At 40.0% G+C, this 16,819-nt stretch overlaps 1 protein-coding gene across 3 annotated transcripts in view; it reads right to left on the reverse strand.

The window, feature by feature from the left end:
* The window catches only part of MAPRE2 (microtubule associated protein RP/EB family member 2), a 186,612-nt gene that overhangs the window by 73,650 nt on the left and 96,143 nt on the right, over positions 1-16,819 (reverse strand). For all 3 annotated transcript variants that reach the window (XM_055559612.1, XM_055559611.1, XM_055559609.1), the window contains one exon: positions 7,397-7,524. In XM_055559612.1, the coding sequence (XP_055415587.1) occupies positions 7,397-7,524 (128 nt within the window). The remainder of the gene's footprint in view (positions 1-7,396; positions 7,525-16,819) is intronic.

The following is a 16,819-nucleotide window of genomic DNA, read 5'->3' on the forward strand; positions in this document are numbered from 1 at the left end:
TATGTGTACCTATGACCCTCTGGAAAATACTAACGGAGCTGCCTGACACCTCTCTAGTTAAAGATCTGAGCAGTGATCACTGGCTTCCCAGAACTGAAAATATTTGTTGCATTTCTCCCAAAGAAATGAACAATTCCACGGTTTCCTGAGAAAATCCCAGATGTATGCAGTTTCTTCAGAGAAATAGAGTAAAAACAACTTTCACATACTCATATGACATCATCAGGAAAAACTCTACATTCCTCTTAGAGAAACAACACCCTTCATGTATTTAAGGGCTGGACCTAATAAAACACACATTATCCTACATCCTGGTCACTCCACATGACTCAAGAAGAAGGATTTCTGAGGTGTTTGGCCATTCTAAGGCATCCAGGCAGCACGCACTTCCTCCTAAAGAACCTGAAGGAAGACGCATCTCCACAGACTGTGTCCCACCTTTCCTCGGCAGGCTCAAAGCTCTTCCAGAACAGGACGACTGTGTGCGCTTTCTAGTTTTTTTCAGAACAGTGCCCTGCGGTACTGAGCTCTTAGCGGACCACAATTCCGTCTCATTAATCCGGGCCCCCGGGGCCTAGGCCATAGAAGGGCTCACAACGTGTGTGTCAAATAAAAGAAACTGGGTCATGTGTGGAGACGTGAGTGAACCTAGACAGTGTCATACAGAGAGAAGTAATTCAGAGACAGAAAAACAAATAGCGTGTATTAACACATATGTGGAATCTAGAAAAATGGCAGTGAGGATCTTACCTGCAGAAATGGAGACAGATGTAAAGAACAAATGTAAGGATACCAAGGGGGAGAGGGGAGTGGAAGGAACTGGGAGACTGGGATTAACACACATACACTACTGATACTGTATATAAAAGTGAAAGTGAAAGTCCCTCAGTCGTGTCCTACTCTTTGTGACCCCATGGACTATACAGTTCATGAAATTCTCTAGGCCAGAATACTGGAGTGGGTAGCCTATCCCTTCTCTAGCGGATCTTCCCAACCCAGGAATCGAACCGGGGTCTCCTGCATTACAGGTGGATTCTTTACCAACTGAGCTATCAGGGAAGCCCAGTACTATATATAAAATAGATAACTGATGAGGACTTCTCAGGTGGTGCAGTGGTAAAGAATCCATCTGCCAATGCAGAAGGAACAAGAGATGCGAGTTCCATCCCTGGGTCGGGAAGATCCCCTGGAGTAGGAAATGGCGACCCACTCCAGTATTCTTGCTTGGAGCATTCCATGGATAGAGGAGCCTGGCAGGCTACAGTCCATGGGGTCACAAAGAGTCGGACATGACTGAGCAACTGCATGCACGCACACACACCATGAGGCCACATTGTATAGCCCGGGGAACTCTGCTTAACGCACTGTGGTGACCTGAGTGCAAAGGAAGTCCAAAAGGGAGGGGATGCATGTATATGCATGGCTGATGCATTCTGCTGTAGAATAGAAACTCACACATTGTAAAGCAACTATAAAAAAAAAGGTGTTGAAAAAAAATTGATTGTCAGAACTGAATATAGTAATGAGACAAAGAGATGGCTGATTGCTTTCAATATCAATACATATGTATGTGTGCATGTATGTACACAAATAAATACAAATATATCCTCTATCTACTTATGGGGCAGCTGGATAAATGAAGGTGAGTGCATACACACTTTTTCCCACCATGGTATTTAGCATTACAGAATGCAGTGAACAGAAAAGCCCAACAAAAACAGCAATTTAGGTTTATTTTTGGTAACAAAGGATCAAATATATATATAAACAAACACATTTAGAAGGAAAAAATACTATTATTTTCCATATTCTACTCAAAAAATAAACTCCTTTCAAGTGGCACATTAGTGGAGACACGGGAGTGTATTACCCACTGCAGCAGCTAAACCCTACTCTGAATCTCCTTTCCCTGATTTTTCAACTCACTTTTTATCCCCCTGCTCTCCAATTAGTTAGTTTGCTGAGACCAAGTAAGTAGATTTTAAAAACCATCTTCAGCCAAATAAAATCAGAGAAAAACTACGGGCAAAACCCCTAAACCCCCACCTCTATGTAATACATCACAAATATGAATAATATTCCACTGTAATACAATGACATCTGCAACAACAGTAACACAATCCAAGATGACTTAACTTTCTGAAAGCAAGTAACAAGCAATGATATTTTATAAAGCTAAGTAAGCTCTGGAGCTACCAGACACCGACAAAATATCCTTACTTGGTTTCGGTTCAACGAGAGGAGGGCTACTAAATTTAGACTCTGAGCTGATTTCATCAGCAACCTGTCCTCCTGACAGAGGTCTCTGCGGACAAGAGGGAGAAACACCGGGGTGGGATCGACTTATTTCATAGGCACAGACTGCAGCCCAAAACGGTAAGAAAGCGCACAGGTCCTGGGCATGGCTGACAACCACCCTTCTAAATCCGGCAGTGCTGCTTGCTGTACAGCCTAGTCCTTTCCGGGAGCCATCAAGGACTCAGAATGGTCAGTATGACTACGACACAATCAGCTGGACTCAGGAGCTTTCCTGGAAGAAGTAAACACCAAACACTTGATCCAAGACAAAGCTTGAAACCATCTAGAGCGAGAGCACGAAATGAAACTGAATCAAATCCTGATCATTTTTCTGTCTCTTTTTTAAAAATAAATTGCTAGTCAAGAGAAGACCTAAAATTTTTTCATTCTAAAAAATGATTTAATTCAAACTACAATTTATTCAAATACTAAAATGCTCAGGAAAATAACTGAGCTGTTATAACCAGCCTGGGGACAGGCGTGGCATCTGAGCATCGGCAGCGTGCTCGTCCTGTGGAGGGAGTGGGGAGGAGAAAGGAGATGGGGGAGAAAGAGGGGACAGTCTGCAACAGCCTCCAGGGCGAGGGGATGTCGCTAGTCAGCTGCTGGCTGGCCAGGCTCTGCCAGTGACTCAGTCGTGGACCCAACGGCTTGGCTGCCTGCATCCCAGTTGAGGGGACAGGACTGGGGCACAGAGAGATGGCTGTCAGAAAAAAGCCTCAAAGGAAATTCATGTATCAGAGCAGAGGATGGGGAGGGTGAAGAGGAAAAGGAAAGGTACATTCTTTTCACTCCCAACCTCCCTGCCTCACTTCTCTTTGCTTTTCTGCTCCAGACAGTTCACTACCTCCATCCTCTCCAAAATGGTATTTCTAGTCACTTAAATGAATTTCATGGCTTCTTAAGCACCATACCATCCATCTTTCTCTTTTTTAAATTAACAAAATATATATATTCTGTCTTAAATATATGCCCATTCTTTCTTAAATCCCTTATAAAATTCTATCAAACTGGTTTGAGCTGGTACTAAAGTAAAACCAAAACATGTCACTCTGCAAAAAACCCTAGAAATTTTATAAAGCAGTTGAACTAAAACAAAAAATTGTTTTAGGCCAAACTAATCTGGTATTTCACATGGTTCAATCCCCCATCCCAACATGGGAAATCCACAAATATTCGTCTTCAAATCAAACATAGATGAGCCATATACTGTCATATTACTAGGCAGTATTCACACCCATTGACAGTCTGGCCTTCATTAATGTAGTCCAGCTTTTCACCTGAAACATAAAGGCTGCTGCTCACAAGACATGGATGCAAACTAAAGATGCATATGGCTGTATAACCCAGATTTCATGTTCAAAGTCAATTTCAGAAGGTTACATTCCTGGGTTGAAATAACAGGAAAAGAACAAGTCACTGTCATCCTTTTGCAACTTACAACATGTTTCAAAATGTTAAACCTCATACCATTCTCTTTTATAAAGCTTTAAAAATGCTTAGATGGAAACAAATGAGATGATATAAAGGTAGAAAATTCTGCAGAAAAAGACGCACACATGTGAAGCAGTATGTCAGCTATTCATGAGCTAAAGAAAAGCTGATGTTAGTTTTAATGATAGCTGGAGGGAGAGTTCTTAGCTGGAAATAAAGAAACAAATAGGAAATAATGCAAATGGGGAAAAAACATGCCGAAGGGGGACTGACAGTATTGGAACCTAAGTCTAGGAAAAAGAGTAAGGAACAATTTTACTAAACAAGAAAAAAACATCAGTTAAATATGTGAAGGTATTTTGTGTGTTTTCCCACAGCTTATGACTAAAATAAAATTATACACAGTAAACTAAAGGAATTAAAATGAAAGTAAAAGAAAAAGATATTATCCAAGAAATCAGACTACTCATTATAAGTGTGCTGAGGACAAATCACTAAGGTCACCAATATCTGGTTTTGTTCTTATCCTAATGGCACTGTCCTCGCTGCCTGCAAAGTCTTCTAGAACAAAGAAGGGTATAAATAAATAAGTTCATAAATAAATCAAATGATAGAATTTCTTGCCAAATGCCACTGTTGAAGATAAAAGTCAAAGACTAAATTATGAATTAGGAAACCGTGCCAGGTAAATTCTGGATATTTTTACTGTTGGTGGTTTGGGGTTCCTTTAAAATGCACAGCAAGTTCTTGGCTGCAGCCCAGAAGTACTTGGGGTGCTTGTTGGCTGGCACACTTGAGGCTTCGCACATCCAGAGATGCTGATTTAGAAAGTCAAGGATCCCAAAAACTGGCATTCTTAAGCAGCTTCTCAGAAGATTAGAAATGCATTTAGTCCCCAGTTTAGACTTTGATGAAATGACTGTCTAAAATAAAACACCCGCTTCTCTACTATGGGGATTAACATGTTTATTTGCTTTTTGAGGGAAAAAATACAACATATTTGGTAGCCAGTGAGTTACCCTAATGAAAATTACCTGTTCTCATGATCAAAATGGTTTCCACAGGTTTCATCAAGCCACACTGGATGACAATGTAGGTACATATGATTGGAAAATGCACACCAACGCTTTCTTTAAGGTAACTGTTCAAGAACCCTTCACAAATGCTGCTAAAATTTTACTGAATTTGCCTTATGAGAAATTGAAAAGATAAGCAAAGAAATTATATATACATATACAAAGAACAGATACACACACAGGCACTCAGCATTTACTACTATTGTATCTAAAAATTCTAATTTGCTTCTCATTTCATTTGTCTGCAAAAACTCCCAAAATATGTTAAACAGGAAGTTCCTCATGGGCCCCTTGGACACTTTAGACCCATGACTGGCAATTTTCTCTCTGACTGTTTTTTCTTATCTCCTTCCTTCTCTGTGTCTCTTTTTTTCTGGATAACCAGCCCCATGGCCCTTATCCACAAGTACACACAGCCACTTTATGGGAAAGATACACAGTTTTGTCTTTGCCCCACAGCAGTTTCAAACTGATTTGCATTCATCCTAAAATGAGCACTTCTGAGGGAAGAACGTGTGTCAGGCCCCATGGAGAAACGAACCCACAATTACAATGTAAAGTGATATTTGTTATTAATAGAAAAGGGATGGCTGATAACAGAAAACACTGTTTTTTTTTTCCCTCCAGCAAATTAAAAATAAAATATTAAGCCCTCCTTGGTGGTACAGTGGATAGGAACCTGCCTGCCAACGCAGGGGACACGGGTTCGATTTCTGGTCTGGGAAGAGTCCACAGGTGGCCGGGCAACTAAGCCCCTGTGCCACACTACTGAGTCCAAGTTCTTAGAGCCCGTGTTCTGCAACAAGAGAAGCCACCGCAACGAGAAGCCCACGCATGACGAAGAGCAGAACCCCGCTCCCTGCAACTAGAGAAAGCCCACGCACAGCAACAAAGACCCAGCACAACCAAATACATACATAAATACTTTCTTTTAGAAATAAAATAAAATAGCAGGGCACTCCAGAACGCAGAGCAAGAACAGCACCAGAAAACCTGAGTGCAGATCTGCAGCTGAGCAGGATGCAACAGGGGCCATTTCTGACAGTCACTGCTCGAGTCATTTCAATAGGTAAACAACACATTTTTCCTGGGTGTCATCACAGTCTAAGTCGGCTTTTCTCCAGATCGTACTGAAGGGTAAAGAACTGCTCGGTTTGCATCCACTACTGACCTCCCAAATCAGAGGGCTGATGCCTGAAGCCTGGACACAGAGCCGGTGGGTCAGGCAAGGTCTAGGTTCTGGACACCCTACTGTCTTGCTCACGAGAAAATGACGAGGTGAGAAGAGGTGTCAGTAGAAGGGAAGTTTGTCCGCTAGTTGATTCTGATCCAGCCTAGATGCAGAGAAGCGAGAGTGTCCTCTCTGGTGGGCCTGGACTGGTGAGGGCTGACGGCCCTGCATGAAATCTGTCTACACATGACTCACAGGATGTCCTGCTGTGGCCCCAGCACCGCCACACCAGCTACACCTGAAGACGCTTCTGTATCAATCATGTCTCATGGGATTTCACACGAATCCATCTCAGGAATATTTTCTCATCCCTAATACCATTTTGGGTCAGAGGCAGAGAGAAAATCTCTCACCTATTAGTTCATAAGAAGAAAATACTTCCTGTTCCAAAAGGAAGACTATGTCTCTGCTAAATACTCTAATCTAAGAATGAATTCACTAGTGACATGTTCTTTAACAAGCCCCCACTTAATCACTGAAATCAAATGTTTTTTGTTTTTTTTAAATTTAGCTCTATATGCACTCCTTACACACCTACTTCATAGTAGGCAGGGTGCCGCCTCAGACACTTGACAAAGAATGAGACACAGCCCTGCCCTCAAGGGCTCTGGGAACCTTCTGGGGAATAAAAGCTGGACCTTCTAACACAGCGTGGTAGGCATTATTCTGGAAGGGTGGTGAGCACGGTGCTCCAAGAGCACCATGAAGCCTGGGAGGTCTGGGGAACCCTTCAGAGGGGATGACAATGAGCTGGATTTTAAAGTGGGAACGCGATTTTACTGCAAATGAAGAGAAGGGGAAAGACCTTTTTGGCAACGGGAGCATGAAAAAAATCCATGCAATGCAAAAGGGAAGGAGTCTTTAGGAACAAAGAGTATCGTGGGGCAGAGGCACAGGGCAGGGAGATGTGGACCATGAAACGGAGGAGATGGACAGCAGCCAGAGGGAAAGGACCTTATCAGTCACGTAAAACAGCGAATTTTATCCTATAGGAAGGACAACGCGGCACCCAGAATGTTTATAAGAAAGGGTTTTGCAGGATCCAATCTGCATTTTTAGGAAGAGATGTGTGGTGGCTTACTGGGGGCGGTGACAGAGAAAAGGCTGGGAGATCAGTTACAGAGCTTCAGCGAGATCACTCATAACATGTTTTGGGGTAGCTTGATGCTCTTTGGTGAACATCATCATTTTCCCCCATATGTTCGTTAATTATACCTGAGGTTTTCTCCTTAAGTTATCTATTGAAGCTGTGTGTATATATATATATATTCCTATTCCAAATATATCATCTGTGGTTTATAAAATCACATTCCACATGAGTAAACGTTTAGGTAAATACTTAAAAGAATGCTCTTACCTGAACAAAGCTGTTCCACTTTTGTGTAGTTTAAAGATACTATGTCATTAACCCAAGCGATGATGTCATGTCTGCTCATAGTCTCTTGGGTTATCGAGGTAGAATACACATTGACCGCCATTCCCCAACTAGAAAAAACAAACAAACAACATTTATTTACCTACAAGGAAAAAAATGAACTCAGAAAGATGACAGACATCCATCCAACCCTGGCAGAACTCTTATATGGTTAAAACTCATATATGGTTCATGCATCATCATTTTACGTCTCCTACAACTTGGTTCAAATGTTGTTCAGGCTCTGAGATTCCTCATGTCTCATGTAATTCAGTGTCTCAGAAGATGAGTTGGGAACAATTTTTTTTTTTAATCAGCTTTAGAGAAAAGGAAATTCCCTTCAGAAACAGGATACATACATGTTTCATTAGGAAAAAAAAAAGTCTTCACCAGATAGTCTTTATCCCTAAAAACTTTGGATAAAGCAAAAAAAAAAAAAAAAAAAAAATTATACAGAAGGTACCTGGAACTGACTGCATGAGTCCTCCCTTCATCTCTGACTGCTAATGTTCGCCTTCTGACCATTCCATGACACCTACTACTTCCCCTAACTTTTCTCCAGAGGGGCACACAGTGGCCACAGAAAAAGTAACAGAAAAGGTTTGTTTTGCTTAAAATACTTTGATAGCTATGGTTTGGTAAGATTGGTTTCCTCTTTTTAATTAATAAACAATGTTTTTAGAGCAGTTTTAGGTTCACAGCAAAACCGAGTGGAAAGTACAGTTTTCGCATATACCCCCTCGTCCAACAATCTCCCTACCAGCTGGGACATTTGTTACGATCAGTGAACCTACACTGATGCACTCTCATCAAGTTCTACAGTCTACATTAGGTTCCCTCTTGGTGTTGTATATTCTCTGGGCTGTGACAAACATACAATGACATGTATCCGTCACTGCAGTATCACACAGAATCCTAAAAAAAAAAAAAAAAATCCTCTCTGCTCTGTCGATTCATCCTTCCCTCCCACCGTTTCGGGCAACCACTGATCCCTCTTACTGTCTCCATAGTTTTACCTTTCCCAGAAGGTCATGCAGTTGGAACCACACAGTACAAAGCCTTTTCAGACTGGCTTCTTTCACTAATGCACACTGAAGGTTCCTCCATGTCTTTTCATGACTTGTGAGCTCACTTTTTTTTGCACTGAATAATACTGCACTGTCTGAGTGTATCACTCACCTACTGAAAGACATCTTGGTGGCCTCCAAGTTCTGGCAAATATGAGTAAAGCTACTATAAATAGTCACATGCAGGTTTTTCTAAGTTTTGATTCATTAGGATAAATACTAAAGAGCATGACTGATCTGGGTCATATGGTAAGAGTGTGTTCAATTTTATAAGAAACTGCCAAGCTGTCTCACAACAGGGCTTACCATCCTGCATTCCCAACAGCAATGAATAAAACTTCCTATTGCTCCATGTCCCCACCAACACTTGGTGGTGTCAGTATTTTGGATTTTGGCCATTCTAATAGGTGTATACTGAAAATGGCAACCCACTCCAGTATTCTTGCCTGGGATCCATGGACAGAGTAGCCTGGTGGGCTGTGTAGTCCACGGGGGTCACAAGAGAGTCAAACGTGATTTAGTGACTAAACAACAACAACAAATCCCAACTTTTTAGAGACTTCAAAGTGATATTCTATTATTCTTTTTTAAAATGCAAGTATAGTTGATTTACAATGTTGTATACATTAAAGTGATTCAGAGATATATATATTCTTTTTCAGATTCTTTTCCATTATAGGTTATTGTAAGGTACAGAATATAGTTTCCTGTGCCATACAATAGGTCCTTGTCTTTATTTATTATATATATTCTAGTGCGTATATACGGAGAAGGCAATGGCACCCCACTCCAGTACTCTTGCCTGGAAAATCCCATGGACGGAGGAGCCTGGTAGGCTGCATTCCGTGGGGTCGCTAAGAGTCGGGCATGACTGAGCGACTTCACTTTCACTTTTCACTTTCATGCATTGGAGAAGGAAATGGCAACCCACTCCAGTGTTCTTGCCTGGAGAATCCCAGGGGCGGGGGAGCCTGGTGGGCTGCCGTCTATGGGGTCGCACAGAGTCGGACACGACTGAAGCGACTTAGCAGCAGCAGCAGCAGTAGTGTGTATATATTAATCCCAGACTTCTGATTTATCCCTCCAACTTTCTCCTTTGGTAACCATAAATTTGTTTTCTGTGTCTGTGAGTCTGTTTCTGTTTTGTAAATAAGTTCATTTGTTTCTTTTAAGATTCCACATGTAACTGATACTATATAATATTTGTCTTTATCTGTTTGACTTACTTCACCTAGCGTGACAATCTTTAGGTTCATCCACGTTGTTGCAAATGGCAATATTTCTTTTTTTTTTTAATGGCTGATAATGTATCTACCATGTCTTCTTCACCTATTCATGTGTCAATGGACACTTAGGTTGCTTCCATGTCTTGGCTACTGCAAGTAATGCTGCTATGAACGATGAGGTGCATGCTACCTTTTTGAATCAAATCAGAGTTTTCATCTTTCCTGTATGTATGCCCTGGAGTGGTATTGCTGGATCATATGGTAACTATAGTTTCAGTTTAGTTCGGTTTTTTTTGGTGGTGTGGCTTGTGGGACCTTAGTCCCCCAACCAGGGATCCAAATCTGTGCCCCCTGCAGTGGAAGCAGGTCCTAACCACAGGTCCACCAAGAAGTCCTTATTTTGGGTTTTTTTTTTTTTTTTAAGGAACCTTCATACTGTTCTCCATAGTGACTATTCCAATTTACATTCCCACCAACAGTACAGGAGAGTTAGTTCCCTTTTCTCCACAGCCTCTCCAGCATTTATTATTTGTAGATTTTTTGATGATGGCCATTCTGACTGGTGTGAAGTGATAACTCATCATCGTTTTTACTTATATTTCCTCTAATAATTAACGATGTGGAGTATCTTTTCATATGTCCACTGGTCAGCTATATATTTTCTCTGGAGAAATGTCTATTTAGATTTTCTGCCTATTTTTTTTATTATTGGGCTGTTTATTTTTTGATATTGAGCTGCATGAACTCTTTGTATATTTAGGAAATTAAGCTCTTGTTGGTTGCATCGTTTGCAAATCTTTTCTTCCATTCTGTAGGTTGTATTGTTTACAATTTTCTTTGCTATACAAAAGCTTGTAAGCTTGAATAGGTCCTGTTTATTTTCGCTTGTATTTCTACTACCATGGGAGACTAACCTAAGTATTGCTACAATGTTATTCAGGAGAATGTTTTGCCTATGCCCTCTTCTAGGAATTTTGAAGTGTCATGTCTTATATTTAAGTCTTTAAGCCATTTTGAATTTATTTTCATGTACAGTGTAAAGAGTGTTCTAACTTCATTGATTCACAGGTGGCTGTTTAGGTTTTCCAACACCACCTGCTGAAGAGACTGTCTTCCCCCCATTGTGTACTCCTGCCTCCTTTGTTGAAGACTAGTTAGCCACAGGTGTGCAGTTTATCTCTGGGCTCTCTATTCTGTTGAACTGATCCATGTGTCTGGTTTTGTGCCAACGCCATGCTGTTTTGATTACTGTAGCTTTGGAGTATTGTCTGAAGTCTGAGAGGGTTATGTCTCCAGCTTTGCTCTTTCCCTTCAGGATTGCTTTGGCAATTCTGGGTCTTCTTTGGTTCCACATAAGTTTTAGGATTATTTATTCCAGTTCTGTGAAAGCTTTCATAGGTAATTTGACAGGGATAGCGTTAAACCTGTAAATTGCTTTGAGTAGTATGGTCATTTTAATGATATCAATTTTTTTAATCCAAGAGCCTGAGATATCTTTCCATTTCTTTGAATCATCTTCCATTTCCTTTATCAATGTTTTATAGCTCTTAGCATGTAACTCTTTCACCTCCTTGGTCAGGTGTATTCCTTAGTTTTTTCTTTGACATGATTTTAAAAGGTTTTGTTTTTTTAACTTTCCCCTTCTGATATTTTATTGTTAGTGTAAAAAATGCAACAGATTTCTGTATGTTAATCTTGTACCTTGCTGAATTTGTTTATTGGTTCTAATAGTTTTTGTGTGGGGTCATTAGGGTTTTCTATAGAGAGTATCATGACTGCTTCCCGTCCAACCTGGATACCTTTTCTTTCTTTTTCTCATCCAATTGCTGTGGCTAGGGCTTCCCATACTATGTTGAATAGAAGTGAGAGTGGACATCCTTGTTGTGTTCTAACATTCAGCAGGAAAGGGTTCAGCTTTTCACTGTTGAGTATTATGTTGGCTGTGGGTTTCTGACAGTTTTTATTATGCTGAGATCTGTTCTCTTTATACTCATTTCAGTGAAAGTATTTATCGTGAATGGATGCTGAATTTTACCAAATACTTTTTCTGTATCTACTGAAATGATTATTTGGTTTCTGTGTTTTCTTTTGTTGATGTGATATATCATATTGATTGTTTTGCATATGTTTACCATTATTGTGGCCCTGGGGTAAATCCAGCTTGACCATAGTGTATGATCCTTTGTTGAGGACTTTTGCATCTGTATTCATCCACGATATTGGCCTGTAATTTTCCTTTCTGGTACTATCTTTGTCTGGTTTTGGTATCAGGGTGATGGTGGCTTCACAGAATGACTTTAGGAATGTTCCCTCCTCTTTAATCTCTTGGAAGAGTTTGTCAAGGATTGGTGTGAGTTCTTCTTTGTATGTTTGGTAGAATTCCCCAGTGAAAACACCTAGTCCTGGACTTGTGTTTGCAGGGAGGTTTATTTGTTTGTTTTGTAATTACAGATTCTATTTCACTTCTAGTGAATTCTGTCTATTCAAATTATCTATTTCTTCTTGATTCAGTTTTGGTGAGCTGCATGTTTCTAGAAACTCGTTCATTTCCTCTAGCTTGTCCAATTTGTTGGCATGTAACTGTTCATAGTATTCTATTGTGACTTCTTATATTTCTGTGGTATTGGTTGTTATTTCTCCCTTTCATTTCTCATTTTGTTTATTTGAGTTCTCTCCCTTTTATTCTATTTATTCTTGATTTATTAGCTGAATAATTATGCAAAGAGAAATTTCCTGAGATATTGATCATATAAGAAAGGCAAGATAGATGCCTGATTCTTTCCCTATATCTTCAGATTTTCACAACAAAGAGGTAAGTTTCCTAATAGTCTCCAAACATGACCAATGAGGTTTTTATTTCTGAACTGTAATTATGAACTTACAGATTTAAACACATTTGATACACAGTTTAAATCACTGGCTTCTGAGTTTTTTCTGACAAGGTTCTAGTACTCTTTGCTAACTTCCCTGCTTTCTGGTATGAGAAAAATCTTCAGGCTTAACTTGTACATTTGCTGCCTTAGACCTAAAACCAGTCATTTCTCCAAGAGTTCCTTATTCCTTTGGTCACAAATACTAGAGATAATATTTTTAAGCACAACTATATACAATAGAAAAATATAGACAGAGATTTTACACAAAAATATACACATTATTAAACAGTTGTATTTGAAATTCTTATTAATTCTAAAGCAACAAAAAACTTTCTACTTAAAGTGCTAAGTGACAATTTTATTTATTTATAGTTAAGTATAAAAATAAACATATACCCATCCTCAGAAGCACCCTCATCTCTAAATTTTCTTCCCCTGAAGATGTGAAAAATCTTAAGACACTGGCATCCCCACAAATGTGACCACAGTTACTGCCTTTCCACAACATTATTAAAAATGCTTTTAATTTTTTGCTTAATAACTTCCATTGTTTTATTATTTAGCATACAAAGCATTTGCTTTTAATTACTAGTCAATTAAAAAAAATCAACTATGTAAATTATATAAAACTTCAGTAAAAATAATTCAAAATTTAAAATGTTTTGGAGTGTCTGGTATAATTTTATTTACCAGGATAATTCTTGGCAGTCCATGTACTTTTCTAATGGCTTTGCCTGCAGGCAGTAGGGAGAAGCTTTTGCTTTAAGAGGCAACGTACTACTGGAGGACGAGGCACTAAGGCTCAGAATTGTGCCAGAGGGTGAAAAGCCAGGTTGGGATGAAATTTTTGCTCTAGATGATTTAAACACAAAATTAAATGCAAAGCAGGGGAGACACAATCAGATCTGTGTTTTAGAAAGATTATCCACAAGTAAGTGAGTAAAGATGGTCTGTGGTTACATAGTAGAAAGAAATGCAGAACAAAAGGACAGGTTGAAGAGTTATGATAGCTTTTAAAAAAATCCATAAGAACGGAGAAGCAAGTCATTTGCTGCAGGTTCTGTCAATGAATCACACTCTTTTCTGCATCTTTATTGACAACGTTCACCAAAGGACAACAATTCTTTTATACTGAGACATTTGGTGCACAAGAGCAAGTAAAGCATTGTCTGCCTTCAAGGAGCTCATTAGGATGACCAGGTAAACAACAGAATAGCAGCTGATTTTTGCTTATTTATTAGACTCACACTCTAACCTCAACCACATCCGCATCTCCACCGGACACAACTGCAGTCCCCAGAAACCCTGAAGTAAGAACATACATGTGTTGAGGGACCTGTGGGCAAACAAAGATAGAGGACAGAGCAAGAGTAAGGGTGGAGCAGTCAAGGTTAGGAATGTTTTATGACATTTTCTAAAATAAAACAATAACGATGCATCACTTTGCCGACAAAGGTCCGTACAGTCAAAGCTATGGTTTTTCCAATAGTCTTGTACGGATGTGAGAGCTAGACCATTAAGAAGGCTGAGTACCGAAGAATTGATGCTTTCAAACTGTGGTGCTGGAGAAAACTCTTGAGAGTCACTTGGACAGCAAGGAGATCAAACCAGTCAATCCTAAAGGCAACCAGTCCTGAACATTCACTGGAAGGACTGATGCTGAAGCTGAGGCTTCAATACTTTGGTCACCTGATGCAAAGAGCTGACTCACTGGAAAAGATCCTGATGCTGGGAAAGACTGAGGGCAGGAGGAGGCAGGGGCAACAGAGGATGAGATGTTTAGATAGCATCACTAACTCAATGGACATGAGTCTGAGCAAACTCAGGGAGATAGTGAAGGACAGGAAAGCCTGACATACTGCAGTCCATGGGGTTGCAAAGAGTCAGACCCGACTTTAACAACTGAACAACAATATACCTACTTCAAATTAATACCAATGGAATCAACATAGCTCATTTCTATTTACCATCTGTGCTGAGGAGAATATTCTTATAATCTATCTTCCTCCGTATTTTACCAGGATACTTCTAAGTTCATTTCAGTTTGTGGTTCTCTTTCACCTCCTCTATTAGTCCTCCATCCAAATGTGTGACACCTTCAGATTTTGCAAGGGAGAGCCTGAGGTCCAGATTTCCTCTGTGTAGGGAAGGCAGCTGAAGTAGAAAAAGAATTCTATTTCTGCTCTGCCAGTCACTCTTTTCTCCCCCTAATTCCTTCAGAAAAAGAAAACTTTCTACAGGTGCAACCTCAATACATTCAAGCTGAAATTATTCATCTGACTCAACAATTCACAAATGAGAATTTATGTTTCTCCAAATGTTAAACTCAAGGTTGGTGGAGTTTAACAGTCTTAGCTCTTAGGTGAACATCCACTAAAATCTGAAGATTTCATTGTAATTTCATTATAATTTCTTAGATGCCAATCCATGTTACAACATAAAGGTGAAAGTACTGGTCTCTACTTATTCATCAGACATGTTGTATAGACCACAAAGGAATTTTTCTATCATTTTATAGTTAAAGTGGTTCCCTGCTCCCATTTTGACTCTTGAAACAATAAATCCTATGAGGGAAGCAGGGCAGGAATTGTATTCTTGGCTGACAAATGTGGACTCCTAGTGTTTTTGAAGCACAATTCAAAATATTAATTTTTAAAATTTTACCGAGTAATTTCCAAAGACTCAGGCAAGCAAAGTAAATGGCTAAGAAAGGTAAGATAACACTGAATACTACAGAATAAAGAACCAACATACTGTGCAGGGTTTATTCTGTTTGGCTCTTCAGCACGCCTGTTCCAGAGAAATTACTGTTTATTCTTCGATGACCTGACATCTGGTCTCTAGGACATGCATTTCGCTCTGTGTCACCCTTGTAAAAAAGGAAGTCCAAGTCCCGTCCTCTAATTTGCGGCTTTCAGTTGGTACTTTAACTAGATCACTATGTGTTTAAAACTTGGTAAGTACAACAGCACTGAAAGTAGTAAGAGACAATTTCCTAGCATGCTGGTCTCTGGGCCACACATTTTGATATGGCATTAAAATTTCATTTTAAAATGAACTTGCACAGGAGAAATTAACACAACATTGTAAACCAACAGTGTTTCAATAAAATAAATTTTTAAAAAATGAATTTGCATCCACTGTTCTTTCTTGAAAATAAACCAATAACCACCACATAGTTTATACACCGTGTATAGTTTATATACTCTTTCTGGAAATGTCCAAATGCCTTTCTGGGAAACTGGCACTATATATATAAGTATATACATATCATCTATAACGTTATATTGTAGCTAATATATACATATAATATATATACACACACATATATATACATATATTTTGAAAGTGAGAGAAAGAAAAACACACAGATAAATGAAAATCCCTTCCAGCAGGTGAAGTCACATTTCTGGCCTGTCCATGGATAGTGATCACCGACACATGTGACTTTGGAAAAAGGCCAGCCTTAGCCTGAGGGCCAGTATGTTGATTTTGCCCCACTTAGCCCTGTATGCATGGGCTTCCCAGGTGGCACTAGTGGTCGAGAACCCGCCTGCCAATGCAGGACACATAATGAGATGGGGGCTCGATCCCTGGGTCAGGAAGACCCCCTGGAGAAGGAAATGGCAACCCACTCCAGTATTCTCGGTGGAGAGTCCAATGGACAGAGGAGCCTGGCGGGCTATAGTCCTTAGGGTTACAAAGAGTGGGACACAAGGGAAGCGACGTAGCACGCACGCACCGTGTGTGCGGCACTGGGGGGGTGGCGGGACAAGTGTGCTAAGTTCACGCTCTGCAGTAGTCACTCAGCCATACAAATCAGAGACTGCATTTCTGCTTACTGAAACAAAAGGAATTTTATGTGACTAAGTGGGACTTGAGTTTGCCTCCTGAACAAAGCCTGGATAAAGATTTGGCAAGCCCCGAACTATGGAAACCAAAACATGGATTCTACCCCCTCACCAGTCATCGGCTCCCAAACCAGTGACAAAGTAGTTCACAATTCTGCCCAAGAACAAACTGGGCAAGGTTTGTGAATTACTACAGAGGAAGGCCTCTTCAAAATGTGACAAACATATAAAAATGTCACAGCTAACAAAAACTGGAATTATTTCTTACATAATTCATTCTGTCTCTGCACCCCGCACTTAACAGACCACTTGTGTACAAGTTGGAGGAAAACGTGGTGTTTTTCCAGCA

The sequence above is a fragment of the Bubalus kerabau genome, chromosome 21, assembly GCF_029407905.1.
Source record: "Bubalus kerabau isolate K-KA32 ecotype Philippines breed swamp buffalo chromosome 21, PCC_UOA_SB_1v2, whole genome shotgun sequence".
Lineage (NCBI taxonomy): Eukaryota > Metazoa > Chordata > Mammalia > Artiodactyla > Bovidae > Bubalus > Bubalus kerabau.